General features: G+C 42.4%; 1 protein-coding gene across 1 annotated transcript in view; it reads right to left on the minus strand.

Moving 5' to 3' along the window:
- Nucleotides 1-5756: 5756 nt before the first annotated feature.
- LOC121005564 (cadherin-like protein 26) overlaps nucleotides 5757-26221 on the minus strand; it is a 93863-nt gene continuing 73398 nt past the window's right edge. The window contains exons 15-21 of the mRNA XM_040438340.1: nucleotides 24024-24080; nucleotides 23851-23928; nucleotides 21593-21670; nucleotides 19925-19984; nucleotides 19511-19591; nucleotides 19089-19166; nucleotides 5757-5969 (exon numbers count right to left, since the gene is read on the minus strand). Coding sequence (XP_040294274.1) covers nucleotides 5757-5969; nucleotides 19089-19166; nucleotides 19511-19591; nucleotides 19925-19984; nucleotides 21593-21670; nucleotides 23851-23928; nucleotides 24024-24080 — 645 coding nt within the window. The remainder of the gene's footprint in view (nucleotides 5970-19088; nucleotides 19167-19510; nucleotides 19592-19924; nucleotides 19985-21592; nucleotides 21671-23850; nucleotides 23929-24023; nucleotides 24081-26221) is intronic.

Raw genomic sequence — 26221 nt, forward strand, 5'->3', positions numbered from 1 at the left:
CAGGACCACACCCCTAAATGCATTGAAGCAACTGCCATGTGATTGGTTGACTAGATAATTGCATTAATGAGAAATAGAACAGGTGTTCCTAATAATTATTTAGGTGAGTGTATATTATATAACATGGTGGAGGCCTATTTTTATTTTGGGATTATAATCTAGAGTTCTAACTAAACTCATGCATGAGGAGATGATGTTATCATGCACAGTTAAATTTTAATTAGGAAAATCTGTTTGGAAAAATCAAGTGTCAATTTTGTTTTCTGTTATTACTAAGATAGCGGTTCGATTATTGATTATATCTATATCCTATAGGTTATCTTGTCTTTTTGATTGCATATAATTTATTATTCTTGAATAGTCACCAATTTTATGTCTTATTTTTTTTATATTTTGTACACAACTGTCTTCCTTTTGTCTTCAACTGAGCACAGATTATGACTTATGAGCTCTCATTAGCTCTTGTTTTTATTTGTGGAAATAAGTCGGAATCTCCTCTATTTTAGATTCTAGCTTGTTTTTCCATAAATAAATGAAACTGTTTTTCAAAGCAGTATAAATATTCTGACAGCTGCTATGTTTCTACTGTATATAAGAGTGAAAGTCAGTGTATTTTAATGTCAATGCCAGTGTATAGTTTGGTCGCAGCCAAGGGACATATAATTGTGCCTTTTTTTTTTTTTTTTAGGAAACTTGTTGCAAGAGTGTGGAAAAAGAAAGACTCATGCCTAGTCATCCTAGAGAATGTGGTTGGATGTAGTAGTGCAAACAGCAGTAGCACCACAGTCAGCACCAGCGGTCTGGCCAGTAGTAGTAGCAGAAGGTTAAAGTTCTCGCTCACTTCTGCTTCGTGACAGATTATTGAGGACAAAGAGGATGACGTTGTAGACTAGATGGCTCACTTATCCTCTCAGTCACAGCAGTAAGATGTCCATGTCACCTCTGAGTCTGACACCATGCTTTTGAGCCAGGGGTCAGTGCGATCCTCTAGCTCCTCCTCTTCAAAGAGAATAATTCTGCTTGTATCATCTCTGTCTTCAGTGCTCCCTCTTTGTGGGCTTCCTTTTTTTTCTAACAATTGCCATGAAGAGGAGGTTCAGGCAGGGGTGGTGGAGCCTAGCACTCAAATGCATAGCTGTGTTGGTGGTAGGGACATTGGTAGCCATGGCGATAGTGGCACTTGCCTCTAATACAGAGCAGGAAATCTGCAGCTGCCAAGGGGATGTTGCCTTGCACCTCACAGCAACCCTGAACACCAAGGGCACTTCAACGAACACCAGGCAGGAGAACCCCAGAACTAGGGTGTGCCCCAGAAGGAAGAAAGGTGCACCCTTCCCATCACTGCATGGCCCAAAGAATGTCCAAACTGTGAGTTCAATTACTCCCATCTTCCACACTGCCTCTGCATATCACTGCATACTGTCCATACACAACCAAACATATACTGCCTTACCACTGCTACAACTACTACCAATATGTAGCTGCTAAACTACTACTACCTTATCTGTTGCTTTCCACACTCTACTGCTGCTACTATTACCCCTAAACAGCCACACATCTCCTGCCTTGTCAGTGAGGTTCTTCCTCCAAACTGTATTGCTGCTGCCCCCCCTCAAAAAAGTATTAATTTTTGTTCTTGTTCAGAATAAGTTCTTGCTTCTTCTAATACTAGCATGTGTATATGTGTTTAGACATAATTTTGGACACTTATTCAGAACAAGCTATTGCTTCTTTGGATACTAATGTGTGTGCATAAACACAAGCCGGCATCTGCCTCATAAGGCATAATTTGTGGGTGTTCAGAAAAAGCCACTTTTTCTTCTGATACTAGCATTTGTGTGTGTAAACATGGTCACACATCTTCAAATATTTTGGTCTGCTTGTTCAGAACAAGTTACTCTTTTTCTTTTTTCATGTGTGTTTAAACAGCGGCAGACATCTCCCTCCAGGAAGGGACAATATAGTTTTTTATATATATATATATATATATATATATATATATTGTTTTTAATTTAAACAGCATAACTCTGGCGGCACAGCTCAGTGTGTTTTTAAACAGCTTGTTTGGTAACACCTTCAAACATGCATTTACCCATATCTATATAAGTCAGTGTCACTCTGAAATTATTAACTATTGCAGTCTTTTCATTAAAGAGCTTGAAAGGGTAGAGACAGAGAGAAAGAAAAATAATTTTAAGAAGTCAAAAAAGAAAGTCAAAAGAGAAAAGAATGAGTCCTAGGGGGGCCCAGAGTGTCATTCATCAAAGGTCAGGCCAATTGGAGAACTTACTTTTGATTCAGGCATAATCGCTTCAGACCTAAATCAACATTTTTTACTGATTTGTTAGAATTGGACTCAAAATTAATCATTTCAAGAAATTAGCACTTCTTTATTTTCAATACATAATACCTCAAGCTGACCATAGATGTAATAGATGACATGTAGCGATTGATATTGTGAATTAATGGCTAATGACACCTTTGGGGACTTTTTTTATTCTTGCATTCTACTTATTTCGTAATTAATCTTAATTAAATATTATCAGCAGTTTTTGTGATACAGGGGTTAAATTTCAGTCTATTCGCTTTGTTTACTCTGAGTCTCATCAGATGATGGCTCATGTATAGCTCTTATTTCTGATCTCTTGACCTTATAAACCCTTAACAATTAGTCATAATGAGTAGTTATAAGGTCAGGAGATCGGAGATAGGAACTCTACCTGTTCTGTCATCAGTAAACAGAATGATTAAACAGAAAGTGACAGTCTGCAAATATACAATAAAATTTAACCCTTGTATCACAAAGAGTACTGAAAATGTTTAATAAATACCAATTGCAAAAAAGATTTTTACCTCAAAATGAGTATAATAAAAAATACTCCAAATGTGTCCATAGCCTTTATATCTAGTACAAAGCCTTGCACTAGGCATAACATATCAGCTTTACCCGGAGGGTGGCTTTAATGATATAATCGTATCATTGTATTTTATTCATATCACATAGTCATAATGTTTGTGGTGGTAAGCCAAAAGAGTTCTGATCAATAGAGTTTGTTTGTGGGATATCATTACATCTGTGGCCAACAAAAAGGATTTGTCCAGGGGGGTTAACCCCGCTGGCTCTGCAGGTTCCAGGCCTCCCTGCATCAATATCCAGTCTAACGCAGGACATGTGACCATTGCAGCCAACCACTGGCTGCAACTCTCTTACATGTCACCCATGTGGCATGTCACTGCGCCACACACCACATAGGTGACATGTGACTGCCTAAGCCAGTGATTGGCTGCAACTGTCATGTGCTTCACATGAAACCAGATATATTGACGCCGTAAAACCCAGGGCCTGCAGACCCGGCAGGGAAATGTTGGAGCTGGAACTGACAGGTGGGGATCAGGTAAGTAGCATTACCACCATGTGTCTGAAAAAAAAAATCATAAAGGTGAACAACTCATTTAAAGGTAGTCTGTTATGAGATGAAATGAACTCCCCTTCACCATATTAAACAATATTTAAATTTGATTAATACACTTTTGATTTATTTCTTCAAGTACAATATCAGTCAGATTTAAAACTTCTCCCCACCTGTTCAGACACAGTCTTGTCCACAGTATTATATCAGATATATTCTTGTGCACAGGGGGCAGTTTTGTGGTACTTTTGTCCTAGCCTGAAGAGGACAGTATTCATATCCATAGGAAGCAACTTTATAAACATGATATTCTAGCCCATAAGAACATAATAATTGTGGTCTTGTCGATAGCAGTCAGTAGTTACTGTCTACTTAGGCAACATTTTCACCTCTGTATTAACAATCTGTTGCAGAGACACATATTTCTTTGAGTATATTCTATCAGAGGAAAGAAAGGAAGCTTTTCCATTGCTAAATGTTTTGGAAAGAATCTTGCTTTTTTCTGATGGGATCAAGGGTTTAGCAAAAAATAGATGGTCTTTTCAAGGTCATGTTACTGTGTTACTATTTGACACTCTTCTGCATAAAAGATTAGTACATATGTATAATGAGAATACTAGAAATATGGCAGAATATGTGTTAAATGGGTTAAGAAATGTCCCAGTGATAGAAATAGTGGTAGTTAGATATTCAGTCTTGGTCACGTTTACCATTGGGGTATCACAAGGGTCAGTATTGTGCCCTCTTCTTTTTAATATGTTTATAATGACCTTGTAAAGGGATGACACAGTAAATGTTTAGTATTTGCAGATGATGCAAATTTTTGGAGGTAACCGACACAGAAGATGAAAATGTAATATTACAAAGGGATTTGGGAAAGCTGGAGTGAAGAAATGCCAAATGAAGTGTGGATAAATGTAAATCTATGCACTTAGGCTGGGGAAAGATGATGTACAATTATACACTAAATGGTAAAACACAGGAAAAAACTGCCCCAGAAAAAGACATGAGGATAATAAATTTTACTGCCAGTTCCAGGCAGCTGCTGCTAAAGGAAATATAAATATGGGATGCATCAAAAGAGGTATAAATGCTCATGACAAAAACATAGCTTTGCCTCCATACATACCACTTTTCAGACCACACATGGAATATTGTGTGCCGTTTTAGGCACCTGTGTATAGGACACAGCTGAACTAGAGAGGGTGCAGAGGAGGGTGCTCAAGGTAAGAAAGGGAAGTAGTGAATTGCAGTACTAAGACAGGTTATCAAACTTGAGGTTATTCAGTTTGGGAAAAGATGGCTTAGGGGTGATCTAATAACCAAGTACAAGTATATAAACAGTACAGAGACTTGTCTAATGATCACTGGATTGCCACAGCTTCTTCAAACAGCTGATTGGCGAGATACCTTGGAGTCAGACCTCCACGATCAAATATTGATGAGGATAGGCCATCAATGTCAAATGTCAAAATCATGGACAATACCTTTTTAAGTGCACTAGATTTCTGGTGAATGGACATTAATTCAGGTATTTATTTTTAATATTTTTAGTTGGGAAGGAATTTTTCCTCTAATATGGTGTACTTGGCAAATCTTACAGTGGGTTTTTTCTTCCTCTGAATTAAGTAGGAACATAGATTGAATGTGATTTTTTTTTTTTTTTGTACCGTAACTGTTTACATGGACAGTTAATACAGCGGTGAAAATCAAACCTTAGTTTTGTAGAATTGATTGCTAGTTGGGCATGAAAAGAGATGTTTCTGAAGTCTTTATTCATTCAGAAGATTGCATTCATGAGCACAGCAGATGACTTCTAAGTCATTATGGGAGATTCAGAATCAAAAGGCTAGGATAAAGTAGTTAGGGTAAAGAAAGGATTTTTTCTACTAGCATGTCCATGTCATATGATGTCTCCCACCTCCCAACATGCACTTGTCCATTTTATATAACTGGAAGCCATTATACAATCAGTCCACCCATTTGTTGGGTACTGAGAAGATAGATGCTATGAAAAATCTTCACCTGACGTCCTAGGTTGACTCAATAGAGATGACAGCTGTAAGATGCATCAGTTAACTGGGACCATCTTCTCCATTCAGTTTAAAATGCAAGTTGGATAAACAGTTATGGAGACCCCCATCAAGAGCACAACACCTGCACATCAAGAAGATAAGACCAACCTATCATGAGGGATATATAACGCTAGATGTTTCTTTGTAAGTCATCTTCCATTTTCAACATCAGATCTCACCATACATAAGCAACATGTTGCTTTTATTTGAGATCAGTTCAGTAGATATTTCCCTAGATATGTTGATTTCTTGACATATAATATTCTTCTGTTTAAAGTTCAGTTGTGGGAACCTTCACCATGTGGTCTTCACAAATGTTCTCCAGAATGTTGAACTTAGACCCAAAGCTCTGAAGACTTGACAGGTTAACACTACTCCCTGGGATGCTGATGGCTTCCAGAGAAGAAGCATGAGAAAGTTCTCCCTCCTCGGCATACACATGAGGCTTGTAAATGTAATGTGTGTTCATTTGGGCATGTAATTTCTGCAGAAAAAGCAATGCTTAGAATAAATGCCATGAATGTAGTGTATAATTGTGTTACATCAGAAACTAGAGACAACAATCATCTCAGGACCATAGCAATGGTGAGGGGATGCAGAGGTTGCAATTGTACCCTGGTCCTGGTGCTTGAAGAGGCCCAAAGACCTCCCTGCCACATAAGAAGACAACAGCATTATAAGCTGAACATGGTAGGTACAGAGCTACAAGTTATCCCTCTGATTTTAATTGGGTTCAAGTAATCTCCTTGTTTGACTGGAAGTTATATTAAAAGTGCAAGCAGGGGCGGACTCGTCATAGACCCTACAGGGAAATTTCCCGGTGGGAAGATGCACAGGGGGCCACCTGTGCTCTCTTCATGCCATCTTTGTATATAACGATCTGATGCTCTCATCTGTGTACATAATGATCTGATGCTCTTAGCATTAATTAATGCTAGGAGAATCAGGTATTTATACACCTAGCCAACAGTCACAGGTGCCGTCCTGAATTCAATTGTATCACCATCCTCAGGAAGGGTATACAGTTAAATACTGCAGCAGGGGAGGCAGTATTTTGTGCTGCACTGTGGCATTTGGTTTTGTTATTTTGTGGTCTACTACAGTATTGCTGGCCTACTTGTGTTACCTACCCTTCAGTCAATTTGAATCCTCCTACAACATGGGACCATTTCTAGTTTTTTTTCAGGGCCACTTTAAATTCCCAGTCCGCCCCTGGGTGCAAGGCTTAGGCTACTTTCACACTAGCGTTCGGAGCGGATCCGTCTGATGTTTCATCAGACGGATCCGCTCCGATAATGCAGACGTTTGCATCCGTTCAGAACGGATCCGTCTGCATTATTACTTAGAAAATTTTCTAAGTCAGAAAGTAGCCTGAGCGGATCCGTTCAGACTTTACATTGAAAGTCAATGGGGAACGGATCCGCTTGAAGATTGAGCCATATAGTGTCATCTTCAAGCAGATCCGTCCCCATTGACTTACATTGTAAGTGTGGACGGATCCGCTCGCCTCCGCACGGCCAGGCGGACACCCGAACGCTGCAAGCAGCGTTCAGGTGTCCGCTCACTGAGGCTGAGCGCTGGCAGGCGGATGCATTCTCAGTGGATCCGCCTCCACTGAGAATGCATTGGGGCCAGACGGATGCGTTCGGGGCCGCTCGTGAGCCCCTTCAAACGGAGCGCACGAGCGGACACCCGAACGCTAGTGTGAAAGTAGCCTTAGAAAAGTTAGTAAGTAATTTGATCTTAGATCTGAGAGAATGCAAAAATAAATGCCTCAAAACTAACTCAGGTCTAAATATTTATGAAAATATTGGTTTTGGGAACTTATCCCGTACAATTACTAGCTCCCAACTCAACCAGATGGAAAATTTCCAGGTAGAATTGGAGGCTTTGGTTCTCATACGCTTTATGACCCCATCCATGGACCCCATCTACAGTCTGCCTCAACTGCACCAGAATGAGGGCTCACTAGCTTAAAATTTCTTGTTTTCTTGGGGTCACTTATTGCTATACTCCCACCAATATTATTATTTTTCATAGTAGGTACTATGCTTACTATCCTAATTACTGTCAGTATTTATATTAATTTTTCCCTGGGAATCAATTGCTTTTTTCCATCCTGTAGCAGTTTGCTGGAGACACACTTTAAGAAAGCATTTCCCAGTATAAAGACAGTAATTTCTTAGTGCAGAGTCATTATTTTTTTCTGTCTGCTGATTTGTGTTTTTAGAGATCGGGGAGCTATCATTAAATGCTTGGAATATAATGCAGCCTCTCTTACCCAGCTTATAGTTTTAACTCTCAAATTTATGTAACAAGATAAAGATTTCATTCATTATTAGCGAATAACATAAAGAGAAAAATTCAACTGTCTAAATGGCGTATGTCACATTGTGTGACATTTAAAGGTAAGTTACACCTAAAGTCAAAATTGGCAAATGTCTGTGGAATAATCACCCATTTAGATGAGCGAATTTCTCAAATTCAATTTGGCTGGTTTGCCGAATTTTTCGAAAAAATTTGGTTCGATACGAATTTATTCGTGGCGAATCACGTTAAAAATCAGCTATTTCCTGGCTGCAGCGAGCCTTATAGAGGTGTAGAACACTCTGCCTTGCAGTAACACGCATAGGGAGTCTGCTGTGGTAGTAAAACAATACTGTGAGTCAGTATGACATGCAGATGACAGGCGTCGCTCTTAGAATCACTGCACACTTCACTTATTTGGGCAGTTACGGGGCCAAAACTGACCAAATAACTCAAGTGTGATGCAGGGGAGAGAAAGAAAAGTCCTGGGCGGCACTTCTCGGTACTGTTACTGCCAAACAAACATCCAGCGAACCTTATATATGCAGTGTACATGGTGCTCAGCTCAGGGAAACACAAGATAAAACTTGATTGCAGGTACAAGAAATGACAGGCGGCACTCACCACTGCAGTTAAAATGCTTCGTTATTCATCCAACACACATGGACACAAAGCAAGGGCTGGGATGGACACCAGATCACAGAGCGCCTGACAGAGTGCTGCTGCGCTTCTTCCGGCTACTGACAGAGGGGGCAGTGTATCTGCGCCTCTTTTATGCGTCATCTGCAGAGACTGCGTGTGACGCCCATTAATTAAAAACAAAGTTAATTGCATTCACGAGTTAACTGTTTGCTCCCTTTATGTGGAGCATGGACTGTCATTATATGAAAACACTAAGATCTTTTCTTTCATTGAGTCCCAGTGCTCCAGCGGCCTCGGTGCAAATTATCCACCTGGCTTCTTTTTGTCTATCGCCGCCTTGCACTGGGGGGAGGGGAGAGGGTACTGTCTCTAAACCTGCAAACTTAAAACAGTTAACATTGCCTTCATGTGAACGCAGTACATGGTCGATGAGGCGGGGGCATCCTTTACCAGTTTTTACTGAATTCAAGTGTTCCCTATATCTCTCAAACAGAGGCCTTATAGTTTTTCCAATATAAAACGCACCGCATCGACATGTGACCGCGTATACAACATAACTCGATTTACAGGTGATAAACTGGGTTACCTTATCATCTATGCCTCCAATGGTAAAAAAAACTTTTTCTGGAGGTTGTAGCTACAGAAGGAACAATTGCCACATTTGTTGTTACCTATGGGTCTTTTGCTGGTTAACCAATTTGTTGCCTTGTCTTCAGCTAAACGGCTGCTGACCAATACATCCTTTAATGTGTGGCACCTTTTTAAAGCCACTAGGTACCCATAGGTAACTACAAATGTGGCAATTGTTCCTTCTGTAGCTACAACCTCCAGAAAAAGTTGAATGATGTTGTTCATCCCGTAGTCCTGGCTGACATCAAAGTTACACAGGGGAGTACTCCTGTCCGCTTGGATCATCAAGAAATCATTTATAGCCTTTCTCTGTTCGTATAGTCCAGGGATGGCCAACCTGCGGCTCTCCAGCTGTTGCAAAACTACAACTCCCAGCATGCCCTGTCTGCCTACAGCTATCAACCTACAGCAGGGCATGGTGGGAGTTGTAGTTTTACAACAGCTGGAGAGCCACAGGTTGGCCAGCCCTGGTATAGTCGGTCCAACATATGGAGATTGGAATTCCAACGGGTGGAAACGTCGCATATTAGCCTATGTTGGGGGATAACGTTCTGCTTCTGCAGCTCAAGGAGGGTGTGCTTTGCGGTGTACCAGTGGCTGAAGTGCCTGCAAAGCTTCCTGGCCATTTATAGGATGTCTTGCCGATTGGTGGAAGACTTCAGGAACCGCTTGACAATCAGATTGAACACGTGCGCCATGCAGGGCGCATGGCTCAGGCCACCTTGACGCAGCGCTGACACCATGTTCTTCCCATTGTCGGTCACCATGGTTCCGATTTTGAGTTGTTGCGGAGAAAGCCAGGATTCGATTTGTTGATGAAGGACACGGAGCAGTTCCTCCCCTGTGTTACTCCGTTCGCCCAGGCAAATGAGGTGCAGACACCGCCATGCCCTGCACATGTATGCTGGAGGGGCACTGTAAATTGTCCCTGCAGTGGAGGCTGAGGACTTGGTGGAGGATGAGGAGGCAGAGGCAGACATTGTCGCAGGACCAATGGCGTGAGAACGTGGAGGAGGAAGCGGCTTCACCTGGCTAAGTTGCTGGGTGTGACTGTGCAGGAACCACATTCACCCAGTTGGAAGTAAAGGACATGTATTGTCCCTGACCGTAGTTATAGCTCCACAAGTCGGCGCTGCCGTGCACTTTGGCAGACACCAACAGGCTCAAGGGCTAGCCCACCTTCTGTTCTACATATGTGTGCAGGGCTGGTACTGTCTTTTACGCATTGAAATTACGGCTTGGGACTCTTCACCATGGCTCGGCACAAGCCATCAGTTCTCTGAAAGGTGCAGAGTCCACCACTTGGAAAGGGAGGGACTGCAGCACCAGCAACTTTGCCAGGAGCACATTCAACTTCTGAGCCTTTGGATGAGTGCATACTGTAGTGTCTTGGCAATCGCTTCGGTGATCGATTGCTGACGGAATGACTGACAAGGAGTAGGAGCAGGAGCATCAGGACCAGCAGATGATGGGAAGGACAGACAGCTCCCTTCGGCTGAGGTGGTGGAGCCTTGACTGGTTAAAATCGGGTGCATGCCACTGGGTGATGCAGCGGTTGCTGCTGTAGGCTGGACCACCACATTGGAGCCACGGTTCTCCCAGCCCACTTTATGGTGACGCTGCATATGTTGACTCAACATTGGCACCCTGGCCACGCTTCACCTTCTGCCCACAGATTCTACAAACTGCACCACTGAATGGCAAATATAGATTTTTTTGGCCACTAATGCATGCCAAAAAGGGCTTTAGAACATATAACTGCACTGCTGAACGGCAAATAGGCCCTTACTTTCCTCCACTTATACACTCCACAAAAGGCTTTAGAACATATAACTGCAAAGCAGAATGGCAAATAATGCAGCGTCCCACTACGTGTGTGTGGGCACTGCTATAAAAATACTTTTTGATCCTAACAATTGCATTGTACAGTATGGTATAACTTTGCATTTATGTATCTGCAAAATCCCTGTTAACAGGCCTATTAGGTGCAATTTATACATCCCACCACTAGAGGGATAAAGTTTGGGTCTTATATATATCCAGGTCAGGCCTAGTGAGACAGGTAAGTTCAGAGTAGTTACACGTTCAGTTGAGACCACAGGTCAGTGTGAAGATCAGTGTGTATATTGACACTGAGAGAGTGAAAAGGTGCAGATCCAGCACTTCAGCTCTGAAGAAAAGTTCTAGTCCAGAAAGGGACAAGAGAAAAGGACAAATTCAAATTCATCCAAAGGATAAAAGCCGTAACTCAGGCATATAAAGGACCTTTGGGATATTTTAGTTGAAGGATACCCTAGCCTCCGGCAACCTCACCAAAAGTTCCACTGACATTGAAGTAACCCACTGCTCCAAAACCAAGAAACCTAAACAGCATAAAACAGTGGATTTGCAGAATTAACTCTGTACCATCTAGAGACTGCATAATTGTACTGCTGCAACCAAAAGACATCCAAAGTAAAAGTTGTGAGTTGCATCTTACCACTGTCTACCTCATTATTACTACCTATGGTTGTACCACCATTAACGGTACTGGCGTCACGACAAAAACCATCAAAGGACTCAGCCGCAACAAGCACCCCAAGCACCCCTAACATCAAGGGCACCTCAACCAGCATCTTGGCTGATGCTTCCTACCACTGAGCGTGCCCCGGAGGATATCGTGCTGTCCACCTCAACACTGTGCTGCCAGCCCAGGGAGGCTATCTGCTAACCGTGAGTAAACTGATGAACTGTGTATTATACTATTTGGCCCCTCATCGGTCCACCGTGCACCTCACTTGTTGCCCCTGCGACTGGCTGGCAGCAATAATATATATTTTTTTGCCACTAATACACGCCAAAAAAGGTATTTACAACATATAACTGCACCACTGAATGGCAAATAATATTTATTTTTTTGCCACTAATACACGCTAAAAAGGTCTTTAGAACATATAACTGCACCGCTGAACGGCAAATAATATAGATTTTTTTGCCACTAATACACGCCAAAAAGGGCTTTAGAACATATAACTGCACTTTTGAACAGCAAATAATATACATTTTTGTGCCACTAATATACGCCAAAAAGGGCTGAAATTTTCTCACTTCACCACACAACAGCTATTAAGCCCTTTTTCCCACTAATGAAAGCCAAAAAATGCTTTAGAACATATAACTGCACCGCACAAGGGCAAATAAGGTGTAGAAATATTTCCTTGTAATAAACCCTGTTAATGGCTGTATCAAACAGCACTTGCACCCCAATAACAAGAACGGTTTTCTGGAATTACAGAGCTGTATAATGGCAATTTGCATCCGCAGTCAGTGCATCAAGGTGTAATAGGAGTGTTCCTATTACCCAGGCTATAAACTCCCCTACTGAACCCTGTTCTGCTTCAATACTGTGGAATGATTCCTCCCTATCCTTTCCCTGAACTTCTATACAGCAAAATAAAAGTTTTATCTAGCACTGTCCCTAGCGCCTGCTGACGTCTCTCTCTGCACTAAGTACACTGGAAAATGGCTGAATCCAAGATGGCTGAGGCTATTTATAGGGCTGTGACATCACAGGGCTGTCTGGCTGCTCATTGGCTGCATGCATGACATTGTAGGTGATCCCTCGTTCCCAGAGCTCCTTGCCCCATGTCCTAACACGTGCAACAGCCACTTTAAATGTGATTGGTTACCACGAAGCGTGAGTAAATTCGGATTCGGTGCAAATCAAATTTTTCCTGAAATTCGGATCGAATTCCACTTCATCAACTTCAATTCGCTCATCTCTAACAGTATATGGTAAGGGTTTAAAAGATAAAAATAAGACAAAATAATGAAACGTAAAGAAATACGATAGGTATGTGCCAGTATTCAGTCTAAGTTTAGAGTTCAGTCTACAGTTCAGGGTTTCTAGCTCATCATTGAGCAAACTTTGACCCTGTACCTCACAGTCAGCAGACACATTCCAGCCAATCAGCATACCCTCCCTCCCAGACCCTCCCACCTCCTATCAAATGCAAGGACAGCATCCATCTTAGATTCATTCTGAAGCTGCAGTGTCACAAATTTGACTAAGTTGTAATCGCAATGCGAATTCAACTTAGAGCTGGGTTCCTAATGGTTGTATTGCTAGAATATAACGAAGATTGAGAATATAGTGCTATATTCGTTATATTCGTCAATTCTAGCAATACAACCATTGGGAACTTAGCTCTAAGTTGAATTCACAATGCGATTAATGCAGGTTATATTAATCGCATTGCGAATTCAACTTACCACACTCTGCGTCAACTACGTAATTTTCCATGGGAGTTTTGCCATGGATCCCCCTCCGGCATGCCACAGTCCAGGTGTTAGTCCCCTTGAAACAACTTTTCCATCACTATTGTGGCCAGAAAGAGTCCCTGTGGGTTTTAAAATTCGACTGTCTATTGAAGTCTATGGCGGTTCGCCTGGTTCGCCCGTTCGCGAACGAAAAATTTTATGTTCGCGACATCTCTAATGTCAATATGTGGAACCAGCAGAAGGACTACTATTTAGTCATCGCACTACCCCATAACAGTACCATGAACTGATACTGTGGCAGGTTGAACATTGATTTCCATTGCTAATTGAAACATAGCCTTATGTGATCAATGTATCCTACAAACTACCTAGAGAAATTTCCCCTGCTTAGAATTTCCAAACACTTCAAGACAGAACCTGGTTTGCAAATACTTTTAGATTGCAAGTAAAGGATTGATCTTATGAATTTCATACAGTAACTCACCATTTCTGGCAGACTGGAATGTAAAAAGGTATTGCATGATCTATTTTGGGAGCAAGAGACCCATATACTGTTCTTGAAAAAGAAGCCCTTTGCTCAGGGTCATTTTAATACATTGGTGGGCCCAGTGAAGACATTTCATGAGTGGACCCCCTTTGTGCACCCCTTACAGTAGTTATGCCCCCTTAAACGGGTTCTCCAGGAATAAAGAAAATGAAAATACATCAATATTCTGTTATAAATATATTCCCAAATACCTTTCATTAGTTATAATGGCTTGTTTTGTCTAGGGAGCAATCATTAGGAGAAACAAAATGGCCACCATCCTGTTAGTACACACAAAACCTGTCCTAATTACACAGCAGGACAAGTTATTTCACAACACTGAGGTAAAGAGCTGCCTCCTCATCCTCTCTACTTCCCAGAGATTATGATCCTGAATACAAATGATAAGATCTTTAGCTGACTCTCTGTAGGAATGGAGTTCATGAGCAGATGTGGCTAATAAGCAGCAGCTCTTGTATGCAGTCTCCATTACCACAGAATGTCCTCTCTGTCTTCTCTGTACTTCATGTCTCCTGATGAGATCCATTTCGACAAGGATTCAGTTAAATATCATATTAAACTGTATTCAGGATCATAATCCCTGACAAACAGAGCAGAGAGGCGGATGAAGCAGCTCTTTCTCTCAGTGTTGTGAAGTAACTTGTCCTGCTGTGTGATTAGGACAGGTTTTGTGTGTTTTAACAGGACGGCGGCCATTTTGTTTCTCCTAATAATTGCTCCCCAGACAAAACGAGCCATTATAACTAATGAAAGTTATTTGGAAATATATATATATTTTTTTTGGGGATGCAGTAAAACAAAATAAACACTATACAAATTTGGTAGCACTGTAATCGTCCTGACCCGCAGAATAAGAATTTTATGTCATTTTTACTGCACAGTGAACAAAACCCAAAATATCTTGCTGAAATTGTGGGGATTTTTTCAGTTTCACCCCACAATGATTTTTTTTCTCCAGTTTCAAATACAAGATATGGAAAATTAAATACCGTAAAGCTAGTAAAAAATACAATCTGTACCATAAAAAATAAGCCTTCATATGGCTATGTGAATCGAAAATTTTGAGTTATGGATCTTGGAATGTGGGAAGGAAAAAATGAAAATGTGCCCAGTTCTTAAGGGGTTAAATTTCCAAAACATAAATGTTACAGATGAGCCATAATAACTATATCATCAAATAGGAAGTTCCAATCTACTTCACTTGTATATCATGAAATAGCCAAAGTATACCAAAGAAATAGTTTGACTGCAGCTCTGGCTCATCTGGGATTAATCAGCTGCATGCTGCTATCACCCTCTAAGGCCCGCCGGCACATGTTGAAGAATACACACGCCAGTGTTTTGGTCAGTTATTTCCATCGGTGATTGTGAGCCAAAACCAGGATTGGAGCCTCCACAGATATAAGGGTCCATTCACACGTCCGTAAGTGTTTTGCGAATCCCAAAACACGGACACCGGCAATGTGCATTCCGCAATTTGCGGACAGCACATCGCCGGCACTATAATAGAAAATGCCTAATATTGTCCGCAACTGCGGACAAGAATAAGACATGTTCTATTTTTTGGCGGAAACGGAAGCACGAATGCGGAAGTGCGGATCCGCAAATGCGGATGCGGACTGCACATTCCGGCCTCATTGAAAATGAATGGGTCTGCACCGTTCTACAAAATTGCAGAACCGATGCAGACCCATTTTGCGGACTTGTGAATGGACCCATAAGGTATAATAAAAAGATTTGCACCTGTTTTGTGTTTAGAGCTGCATTTGCATAAAACTTAGTTCTAATACTGTAGAGAGCAGGAGCTCCGTACAGTATTAGAATGTATTGGCTCCGATCAGCCGAATTTATTACTTTTCGAAGTCTTGCGAGACTTCGCGCAATAACTTCATAAATTAATTTGTACTGTAAAAAAAAACATTTCCCGAATTCAGGTTCGGTTCGATATGGTACCTTGGAACCGAACCCAAGTTCGGGAAATGTTTTTTTACCGTACAAATTAAATCATCGGAGCCAATACATTCTAATACTTGTGGGGTTTTGCTCTGGTAGATAAGGTAAGCGGACGCAGTACAGAGGCAAAAGACAAGTTCTTAACTCAAACTTCAGTGTTTATTCACACTTGCGGCAGTTGCAGAAAACAACACGTCACTTTGGAGTCTTTGTTGTTAATTCACACACAAATGGAAAGTTCAATTTGCAACATGTCACTTTGTTGGCAGTTATGAATCCAGTAGTCCACAGTAGGCTTTAGGGGGCCTGTTCCTCCTGCACATGCGTCTCAGCCCTCCAGTCCAGCACAAAACCTCAGATCCCAAAAAAGAGACTCAGCTGCTGAGCCCAGCTGCCTATTTAAGGACAGCCAGGTGCTGCCAAAACCCGGACTAACACTTAAACTCTGGTCCGGTATTTGACCTCACCTGGTTGGAAACCAGCCCAGCAGTACATGTTGGGAGGAAAATAGCTGCCTTCCCAGACAAAACCCTTCACTGTGTCACATACTGTACGGAGTTCCTGCTCCGTACAGTATTAGAACGAAGTTTTATGCGAATCGAATGTTTCATCCAAAGTTAATTCACTCATCCCTAGTGGTAATGCTGTATGTTAGTGTAAATCAGGGATGCTCAACCTGCGGCCCTCCAGCTGTTGCAAAACGACAACTCCCAGTATGCCCTAATAGCTGTAGGCTGTCCAGGAATGCTGGAAATTGTAGTTTTGCAACAGCTGGAGGGCCACAGGTTGGGCATCCCTGGTGTAAATGATGCACTAGTTTGTAGAAGTGATAGTGAACTGAGACATGGGATGGCTGGCCAGCAGGAAAACAGAGACATACAAATACACATAAACTAATATCTTATTCACCTCACAACACCTACCAACTGTCCCGCTTGATCCAGGACGGTTGGCAGGTAGGAGTCATATTAGCTTCTGCTGGTTGGCCAGGTGCAATTGCACAGTTTTTTCCCTATGATTAAAGGGCATATATCCCCATTTTCACCCAGGCAGGCCCCCTGATATTAGCATTGGATCATTTCATGCTCCGATGCTCTCCCTTGCCCTGTGCTGTATCGCACAGGGTAACGACTTTTTTGCTAGAGATGAGTGGATCGAAGTTGACGAAGAGGAATTCGATCCGAATTTCAGGAAAAATTTGATTCGCACCTAATCCAAATTTCCTCTCACTTCGTGGTAACGAATCACATTTTTTCCTAAAATGGCTGCTGCATGTGTTAGGACATGGAGAAAGGAACTCTGGAAACAAGGGATCACCAACAAAGCCATGCATGCAACCAGTCAGCAGCCAGCCAGCCCTGTGATGTCACAGCCCTATAAATAGCCTAAGCCATTTTGGATTCAGCCATTGGATTCAGGGAGAGACGTCAGCAGGCGCTAGGGACAGTGGTAGAAAAGACTTATAACCCCTTAGTGACCAAGCCTGTTTGGGCCTTAATGACCAAGCCAAATTTTGGAAATCTGACGTGTCATTTTAGCTTAGAATAACTTTGTGACGGTTTTGCACATCAAAGTAATTCTGAATATTGTTTTCTCGTCACATATTGTACTTTACTTAGGTGGTAAAATTCTACCGATAAAATATGCGTATCTTTATTAAAAAAGTGAAAATTTATGAAAATTTTTAAAAATTGGCACATTTTCCTATTTTCAACTGCAATATTTCACATACATACATAAATACTATTCAATATTTTTATCAGAAATATACACATTCCACATCTTTACTTTATTTTGGATGCACTTACAAAAAATTTGTACTTTTCTTTTATTTAGATGAGGGGGGCGCCCTAATAACTTTATTTAACACATCTGGGGGCCATATTGCCCTGATCGGGGTGCTGGGGGACCCGATCGGGGCATAATTTCAACTTCTCTCTCCTCTCCTGAGGAGAGAGACCTTACTGAGAACAGCGGCCGCGGCCGGCTTTCAGTCTGCACATGCGCCGGGCCGCCATCTTTCTTGAGGGTATGGGGGGGTGGTGGGTGAGGATCGGGTCAGAAGGAAGGAAAAATGAGACGCACAACGGATCTTGTAATCATGTAACAGCTGTAAGGCCTGCATGACATGGTCCCTATTTTGCCTCAGAATTAGCTTATGATTTGGAAGCCAAAAGAAGGAGTGGGTTCAAAAGACAGAAGACATGCAAATATTCCATTCATGTGTCATCTCTGTTTTGGATCCACTCCTGTTTTTTTTTGGCTTCAGCAATACTGATGGATTACTCACCAAATGATGACCAAGTGAAGGCAGATGCTCCACAGACAGGATCCGTTTTTTGGGGGTTATTGTTCTGACGGATCAGAGAAAGGGCAAAATAATCAGTGACGTCAACACAAACTTACTGCTGAAACCCACTCCACTCTGTCGGGGGGTTAATAGAACAGGTTCTGTAGAGATCTATGTGGAATCATTGAATTGGTGTAAAAGGAGTGCGCTCTTTCACGCTACAGTAGGATCTTGGGCCTCTGCACGGTTCTTTATACCTGGAGCTAACATTGACCTGTAAGGCTGAGTTCACACTTGAGTTATTTGGTCAGTTTTGGCCCCATAACTGCCCAAATAAGTGAAGTGTGCAGTGATTCTAAGAGCGACGCCTGTCATCTACATGTCATACTGACTGACAGTATTGTTTCCCTACCACAGCAGATTCCCTATGCGTGTTACTGCAAGGCACAGTGTTCTATGCTATTGTAAATGCTCTCTGCAGCCAGGAAATAGCAGTTTTTTAAAGCAATTCGCCACGAATAAATTCGGATCGAACCATATTTTTGGGGAAAATTCGGCGAACTGCTAATTATTACACTGCTAGGAGGAGGCTTAGGCCTAGCAGTGTTTCCGGTTAAGTCACCAGCACTGATGGAGGCGGGCTTTAGCGCTGCCCTAGCCATTTTACAGGCTAGGGCAGCACTAAAGCCCACCAATTAGTGGTGGTGACGTTACTGGCCTCCCTGCTAGGCGGAAGCCTCCACCTAGCTTTACCCATGTAGAGACCAGTACGTCACCGGATCTCCTTAAAAACCCTTTGCCCTGCTCAAGGCAAAGGAGAGGATCGGAGCATTTCATGCTCATATCAGGGGGCCTGCCTGGGTATGTCCAGGTTCATCTCTCGGACAACCCCTTTAAAGCTGCCCTGCCTCTGCCACTTGTGTCCACCATGCAGTCACTGTAGTCTTATAACTTGTAACTTGGGAACATTTTACCTCTGTTAATGCTGTCTCCATAGTCCTGGAGTATTTTCTTTGCAGAGAATTAAAATTAGCATGATTTCCACCATTTTTCTGTTGAAAAATAAAATTATACTATTAATATACGCTGCACATAATATAACAAAATCTACTGATATTCACTGACCCACCTTTGCACTATAGAAAAGCTCCCCATTTCTCATGTGTTCAACAAAGATGTTTTTTTTTTAGAAGAGTCTTGTAGTAGTTGCTGTTTCTCAGCATTTTTTAACTCTCCCTCACTGCATAATTGTCTATGATTGGATTCAAATAAATGGCACCAGTACCCCAAAGGTACAACTATTGCCCCACAAATAAAGGTACATAGTGCAAAGACCATGCTGCTGATTGTGTTCACCCTGCTATCTTGGTACTCTTGTAACCTGGTTATGTTTTACCTTTACTAGTGCTGTCTCCAGGGTCCTGGCATATTTGCTTAGCAAAGAATTGGAATTATCAGAATGTCCACCATTTGCCTGCTGGAAAAAAAAAACCATACTATTAATATACAATTCACATAATATAACAAAATCTACTGGTATTTACTGACCCACCTCTGCATTGTGGAAAAACCCTCATTTCCCATGTGCTCATTAAAGAACTTACAGGACTGTCTATGGTCAAATTAAAAGCAATGACCCCCGTGCCCCAAAGGATAACTATTGCCCCTCAAAAAAAAGTAAAAAAATGCAGACCATCTAGTATTTCATAGACATTGAATATCTCTTAACAAGCTGAACTTGTAATGTCAGGACTTTGTCATGACTTGTTTGCACCTGCCAATGAAGGCAATTGGATTTTAAGAAACCTACCTGAATTCTCAAGGAGTTGAATCTTTGAACGTAGTTTTGTCTCTTCCCAATGTGATAGCTCTGAAAAGCACATTTAGAGGTGGCTTTATTTAGTAACTGCTCAATGACTTTTGTGAGTGTGTTGAAGGATCAGCCAAGGTAAACCAAACCCAGTGGCAGGTGTCCCTACGGCACAACTATCTCCTCAGTATAGGTTTGCATGTATAAGAGAAACTCAATTCTTGTCTTATTTGCATCTAGTTTTGCTATTTTGCTAAATAAATGCATTTGTTGTATCCAGTAGGGATGTTTTTGTGGGTTAAATCATTATCCTTGATTTTTAATGGTTACAATTGATGTTTCACTTCAGGTGTCTCAAGTGTATCAATTAAATACCAGTGTCTGCAGATTAAAAAATATTACGTGTTGGGAAAAGTGCATAGGAAAATAATGAGATGGGGAGATTTCTAGCAAATGATGTTCTACCAGTCTATTCCAGATCCATGATCAATAGTGCATTTGCTAAAGTAGGGAGCATAGTGAAAAGCATGCCAGCTGTATTGGCCTCATTTCTGTCATAAAAGCTCAGTGCCACAAGTTTTAATTTTTATTTTTTATAAACTTTGGTAAGACTGTTACTTCTGTACCCCCTGGCTACTATAAAGAGGAAAAGATAGCAGACGCACCTGCAGTACCCCAGACCTGGGGATATCTGCAAATTGTTTTTTTTGTATTGCATATTGTTAGGTAATGTTATATACTGTATTGTATGTTATTTGTCCGTAAGTACCAGTAAGTTATATGGTTGGCATGAACAGGGCTAACTACTAGTGTTGAGCAAACTTCTGTTTTAAGTTCGGCGTCTAAAGTTCGGCTTCCGGTTAGCGGAGGATCCCGATATGGATTCCGAATTCCGTTGTGGTCCGTGGTAGCGGAATCAATAATCGGCCATTATTGATTCCGCTACCACGGACCACAACGGAATTCGGAATCCATATCGGGATTCTCCGCTAACCGGAATCCGAACTTTAGACGCCGAACTTAAAACAGAAGTTTGCTCAACACTACTAACTACCCTGTTCCTCCTCTCTTGGAAGGAGTGGGATGGTCCTGCTTCCTGCCAGGAGGGGGAGTTCCTGAACAAATACAGAGAGGAGTGGCCCTGCTCCTGTTAGAGATTTTCTCAGGTATCAAGAAGATACCTGAGAAACCAGACAGCAGAGTGAACAGCTGAAATTCTGCATACTAGACACTGCTGTAAGGTGAGGGACAATGGCTCAGACACCCATCACCCAAGACTAATACTAGGCCAACTAAAGCTAAAGTATAGACCTGATCTACATCTACACCTACCAGTATTAAGTTGCAGTCATCCAACCTGCCTCCATACTTCCTTACTGGTGACAGAAATTGCACTTTACGCTGCTATTGAATGTACCAAACATTATATGCTGGACTTAGTAAAAAGAGACAATGATTCTGTATGAGAAACTGCGATCACAGTAGCGATCGTCTGTGCCCATTCAGAGGAGATGATCAAATCTGCTCATTGATCAAGCAATTATTAGAATGTTTGGTTCTGAATGCCTCAAAGCCTTTATTGGCACATAAGTGAAGGGCTAAGTGACAAATTTTTGATTCGGGGCCAGATATACCCTTCACAAGACCAGTATGGTCTCCTTAGCTTACCGAATGTCTGCGTCTGTTTGCTCGATTAAAAGCTCCAGCTACTCCTTCAGCTCCTTCTTGAATTCGTAACGAGTTGTTCTATGAGAATAGAAAATAATGTGACTTTTTGTAGATCACTACAATTAGAAGAAAAAAGAATCTGTTGATAAATGTTGTGGGGGTCACTGCATGCTGTGGGGGTCACCTCAGGGATGTGGGGGGAACTGCATGCTGCGGGGGTCACCTCAGGGATGTGGGGGGAACTGCACACTGTGGGGGTCACCTCAGGGATCTCGTTGCTGTATCCCCCTTTCTCCAGGAAGCCCAGGAACAGTAAGCCAGTACGGCTGCTTCTCCTGAGACATCAGCAGGTTCCTGAGTGACAGGAAGCTCTCCTCCTGGCCCCAGATGGCCGTCACCAGCTCGTTTGACTCCCACAGCTCAGCTGCCTTGCACATCTGTCATTTCCCACCTTCCTCACGACACACCCCCTGATGTCATGGCTTGTCCATTCAGAGCTGTAGCTGCTGTCGCCTGCTCCGATACCATGGAGGTAGGGATGCCAATTGCTGTGTGTTGTCTCCTGGAGACGTGTTGCAGTACAGCATCTTTTACATGTTGGGCCCTATCTTTAGTAATAGTGATCCGCCTCCTCCTCCGGGCCCCCTCAAAGAGCCTGATCGCCGGGACCTTGATGGCAGTACCACAACAGGATGGAGATTGAGTGGTTCCACTTGCCTACGAGGGATGCTAAAAACTCTCTGCACTTAGTCAAATGGTCTGTTCTATTTAAATGACACTCCAGAAACACCACAGAAGCATCATAAGTTGTGCTACCTACTAGTGGCGACATATTGCCACGCAGCTGCCTCAAGATACATGGTCTTCTGGTGTATTTAATTGAAAAAGCTGGATCTCCACAGCAATACTGAGATTGAGTGATGTTACCTATTGGTGATGGTACATGTTGCTAAGAAGCCACCTAACCTCGCTGGTCATCTGTTCAATTCAAATAGAACCCTCAGTTCCCTACAACAGGCTTGCTAAGCAGACGCTTTTTTGTGCTGCCTGGAAAGCATAGTGTAACATAACACTTCATCACAGCCACGACCACTCTCATCCTTTGCATCGACTCCTCAGGGGCTCGCTGCACAACCAGCTGTGATATCTGGAGAGGCATAAAGGCTCTTTTGACACATAAAACGAGGGGCAGAGAATAGGGGAAAATATTGGAAATAAACGTTTGTACAAACCCTCGTTCCCGATAAATGTGCCACCGATCACCCCGATGAACAGACTAATACTTGCTTATCAGGTGATCACATCTTTTATTTGCCACATAAAATTATTGTTTGCTGCCAGCAAACAACGAATCTGTATGGGAAAGAGTGATCGTAGTAGCGATCATTTTTCCCCATACAGGGGAGATGATCAAAACTGCTCAACAATCAGGCAATTATCAGAAATGTTTGGTTCGTTCCTGATAATCTATCATTACTGGCAGATGATAAGTGAAGGGCTATGTGACAAATTGTTGATTCAGGGCCAGATATACCTTTCACAAGACCAGTATGGTCTTCTTAGTGTAACGGTCGCGTACACACACACACAGGGGGGAGGGAAGTGACCACTGCGCTCCACCGTTACCCCTGGCCCTGCCTACTTGCCTCGCGAGTCCTAATGACAGGGGACAACTGGACGGCAATCCCTAACTTGGAATAAGTGCAGGAATGACAGACAGACAAACAACAGGACGTGAACGGACCGAGTCAATACCAGGAGAGCTACGAAGTACAAATGGAGCAAGCAGAGAGTTGTCAGGAGAAGCCGGGGTCATAAATACCAGGAGAGAGACGTGAAGTACCAAAGGAGTCAGTAGAGGATCGTCAGGAGGAGGCCGTGGTCAGAATACCAGGAGAGCAGCAAAGTACACAAGGAGCAGGCAGAGGATCGTCAGGAATTCAGCAAGAGGTAAGTACGCCAGGAAAGACCAAATCTAAATTAACAGGCAACCTGTGGCCAGCAGGCTGCCAGTATTTATAGTGGGGAGTGAGGGTCAGGTGAAGTGGCCAGCGTCACATGACCGACAGACCAACCAGTCGAGCACCGAGTGATCAGCTCGACGCTCAAGGCAGACTTAGGAGCAGGGAGCCACCCAGCTAGTAAAGCCGCCCTGGGAACGAGGTCAAACACAGATCCTCACTCCTGAAGCTAAGCAGCAAGTCTGCGGCTAATGGGGGACCGAGTGCACCTTCGGAACCCCGTTACACTTAGCTTACCGAATGTCTGCGTCTGTTTTCTCGATCAAAAGTTCCTGCTCCTGCAACAGCTCCTTCTTGAGTTTTTAATGAATAGTTCTATGAGAGTAGAAAATAATGACTTTTGTAGATCGCTACAATCAGAAGAAAAAGATAATCTATTGATAAAGGTCCCAAACCCTAGGGGTACTTACCTGTATACTTTCAAAGTGACCCACTTTTGCCTTATTATGGATGATCAATGCTGATGTCTGCATCAAAAAGGGAATGAAAAAAAAATCTGTTTACCAGTGTAAGATATTTGGTAATTACCAAGCATCTTGGTAATTGCAGTGAATAGTACAGCTATGGCAGGAAATCATACAGATGTGCTAACAATGGCAGTCTCAACTTGTGAAAAGTTTAGCTGCAGCATTGCAACCTCAACATAATTAGTAAGTTAGTGACCCAAAAGCAGAATTGAGATGGCACTCTCTCATATAAGCTGGTTCATTCCACCCTACAATGATGGTAACTAGAGATGAGCAAAGTTAAGGAAAATCGATTTGGCTGCTTTGTCGAATTTCACAAAGAAATTACTTTGTCACGAAGTGCATTTCTTTGCATGAGGCAGGTGCAATGACAGGGAATGGCGATTATACCGCCCTCTCATCACTGAACCCCTCAGATGCCGCGTTCATCACTGATTGCGGCATCTGTGGCTACTGTGGTTATTCATGGTAAAAAATAAGTAAATAAATACTCACCGTATCCATTTGATTGCATAGAAGCCATTGTGGCCATCTTGATTGAAGACCCTGTACAAAATCTTGCGTGGTGACGTCAAGATTTCAATCAAGATGGTCGCGACAGCCTGTTCGCGCAGAAATGAATACGGTGAGAAAATTGATTCATTACCACGAAATGCAAGGAAATTTGGCTTCAAATTTTTCCTTAAATTTGGATTGAAGTGAATTAGTGTGGCTTAGATTCACTCAACACTAAGGCCTCATGCACACGACCGTTGTTGTGTTCAGTTCCGCAAAATGGGGTTCCGTTGTTCCGTGATCCGTTTCCGTTTTTGTTTCCATGTGTCTTCCTTTATTTTTGGAGGATCACCAGACATGGAGGAAAGTAAAAGAAAAGTCTAAGTCAAGTTTGCCATGCAAATGATAGGAAAAAAACGGACGCGCGGACGCGGATGACAATCTTGTGTCAATGGGTCCGCAGAAAGTCAATGGGTCCGCAGAAAATCACGAAAAACGGACACGGAATAAAACAGCGGTCGTGTGCATGAGGCCTAATAGTAACAGAGGGACCTGGTACTACATTCCCTATCTATCTTTCATAGGATTGACCTTCTGGAATCATAATTCTTCCCATGCTTGGAAAGGTAGAAGGTCTTATAGGGAAAGGTAAGCCCTGCAGAGTGTTTCACCACCCACAGGGAAAATCAATGGGTAACATCTCAAGACCAAAAGTTAGGCTACTTTCACACTAGCGTTTTTGCTCAATCCATCATGGATCAGCAAAAATGCTTCCGTTCTGATAATACAACCGCATGCATCCATTATGAACGGATCCGGTTGTATTATCTTTAAAATAGCCAAGACGGATCTGACATGAACACCATTGAAAGTTAATAAGGGATGGATCTGTTTTCTATTGTGTCAGAAAAAACTGATCCGTCCCCATTGACTTAAATTGTGTATCCGCACCACATCGCGGACAGAAAAAATCTGCTTGCAGCATTATTCTGTCTGCGATGGGGACGCAACCAAACGGAACAGAATGCATTTTGGTGCATTCCATTTCATTCAGTTCAGTTTTGTCCCCATTGACAATGAATGGGAACAAAACGGAAGCATTTTCCCCAGCTATTGAGATTCTATGACAGATCCTAATAGCGGAAGGGGAAAGCTCAAGTGTAAAAGTAGCCTTAACTGTTCAATCAATAGGCCATAGCAGGTAGAATAAGTCTATTCTGATCAAGTGACACCCCGAAAATGAGCAGTTGCCTGAATACAATGGTAAATGGTTCCACCATTCATCCTTCGACTGCCAGTGTGGTGCCACCAGGCATGATGAAGTTACATCATTGCACCTGCTGTGCCTGGTTGTCCAACAGAACGGAGCAGATCTGCAATGAGTAATCTGCTCCACTTGTGGGAATGTGTCTCGTGGGTATTCATTTTGAAGACACAAAGGGGGCACTATATTGTGTTGAAAGGCACATAAGGGGGCACCATCTTGTGTTGAAAGGAACATAAGGCGGCACTATCTTGTGATGGGTGCCCATAAAAGGCATCCATACTGTATCAGGGACACATATGAAGCATCATTCTGTTTTGGGACATATAAGGTGCATTATAGGCAGATCTTGGTGATGAGATAGGAGTTACCACACTTACCT

The sequence above is a fragment of the Bufo bufo genome, chromosome 6 (assembly GCF_905171765.1).
Source record: "Bufo bufo chromosome 6, aBufBuf1.1, whole genome shotgun sequence".
NCBI lineage: Eukaryota > Metazoa > Chordata > Amphibia > Anura > Bufonidae > Bufo > Bufo bufo.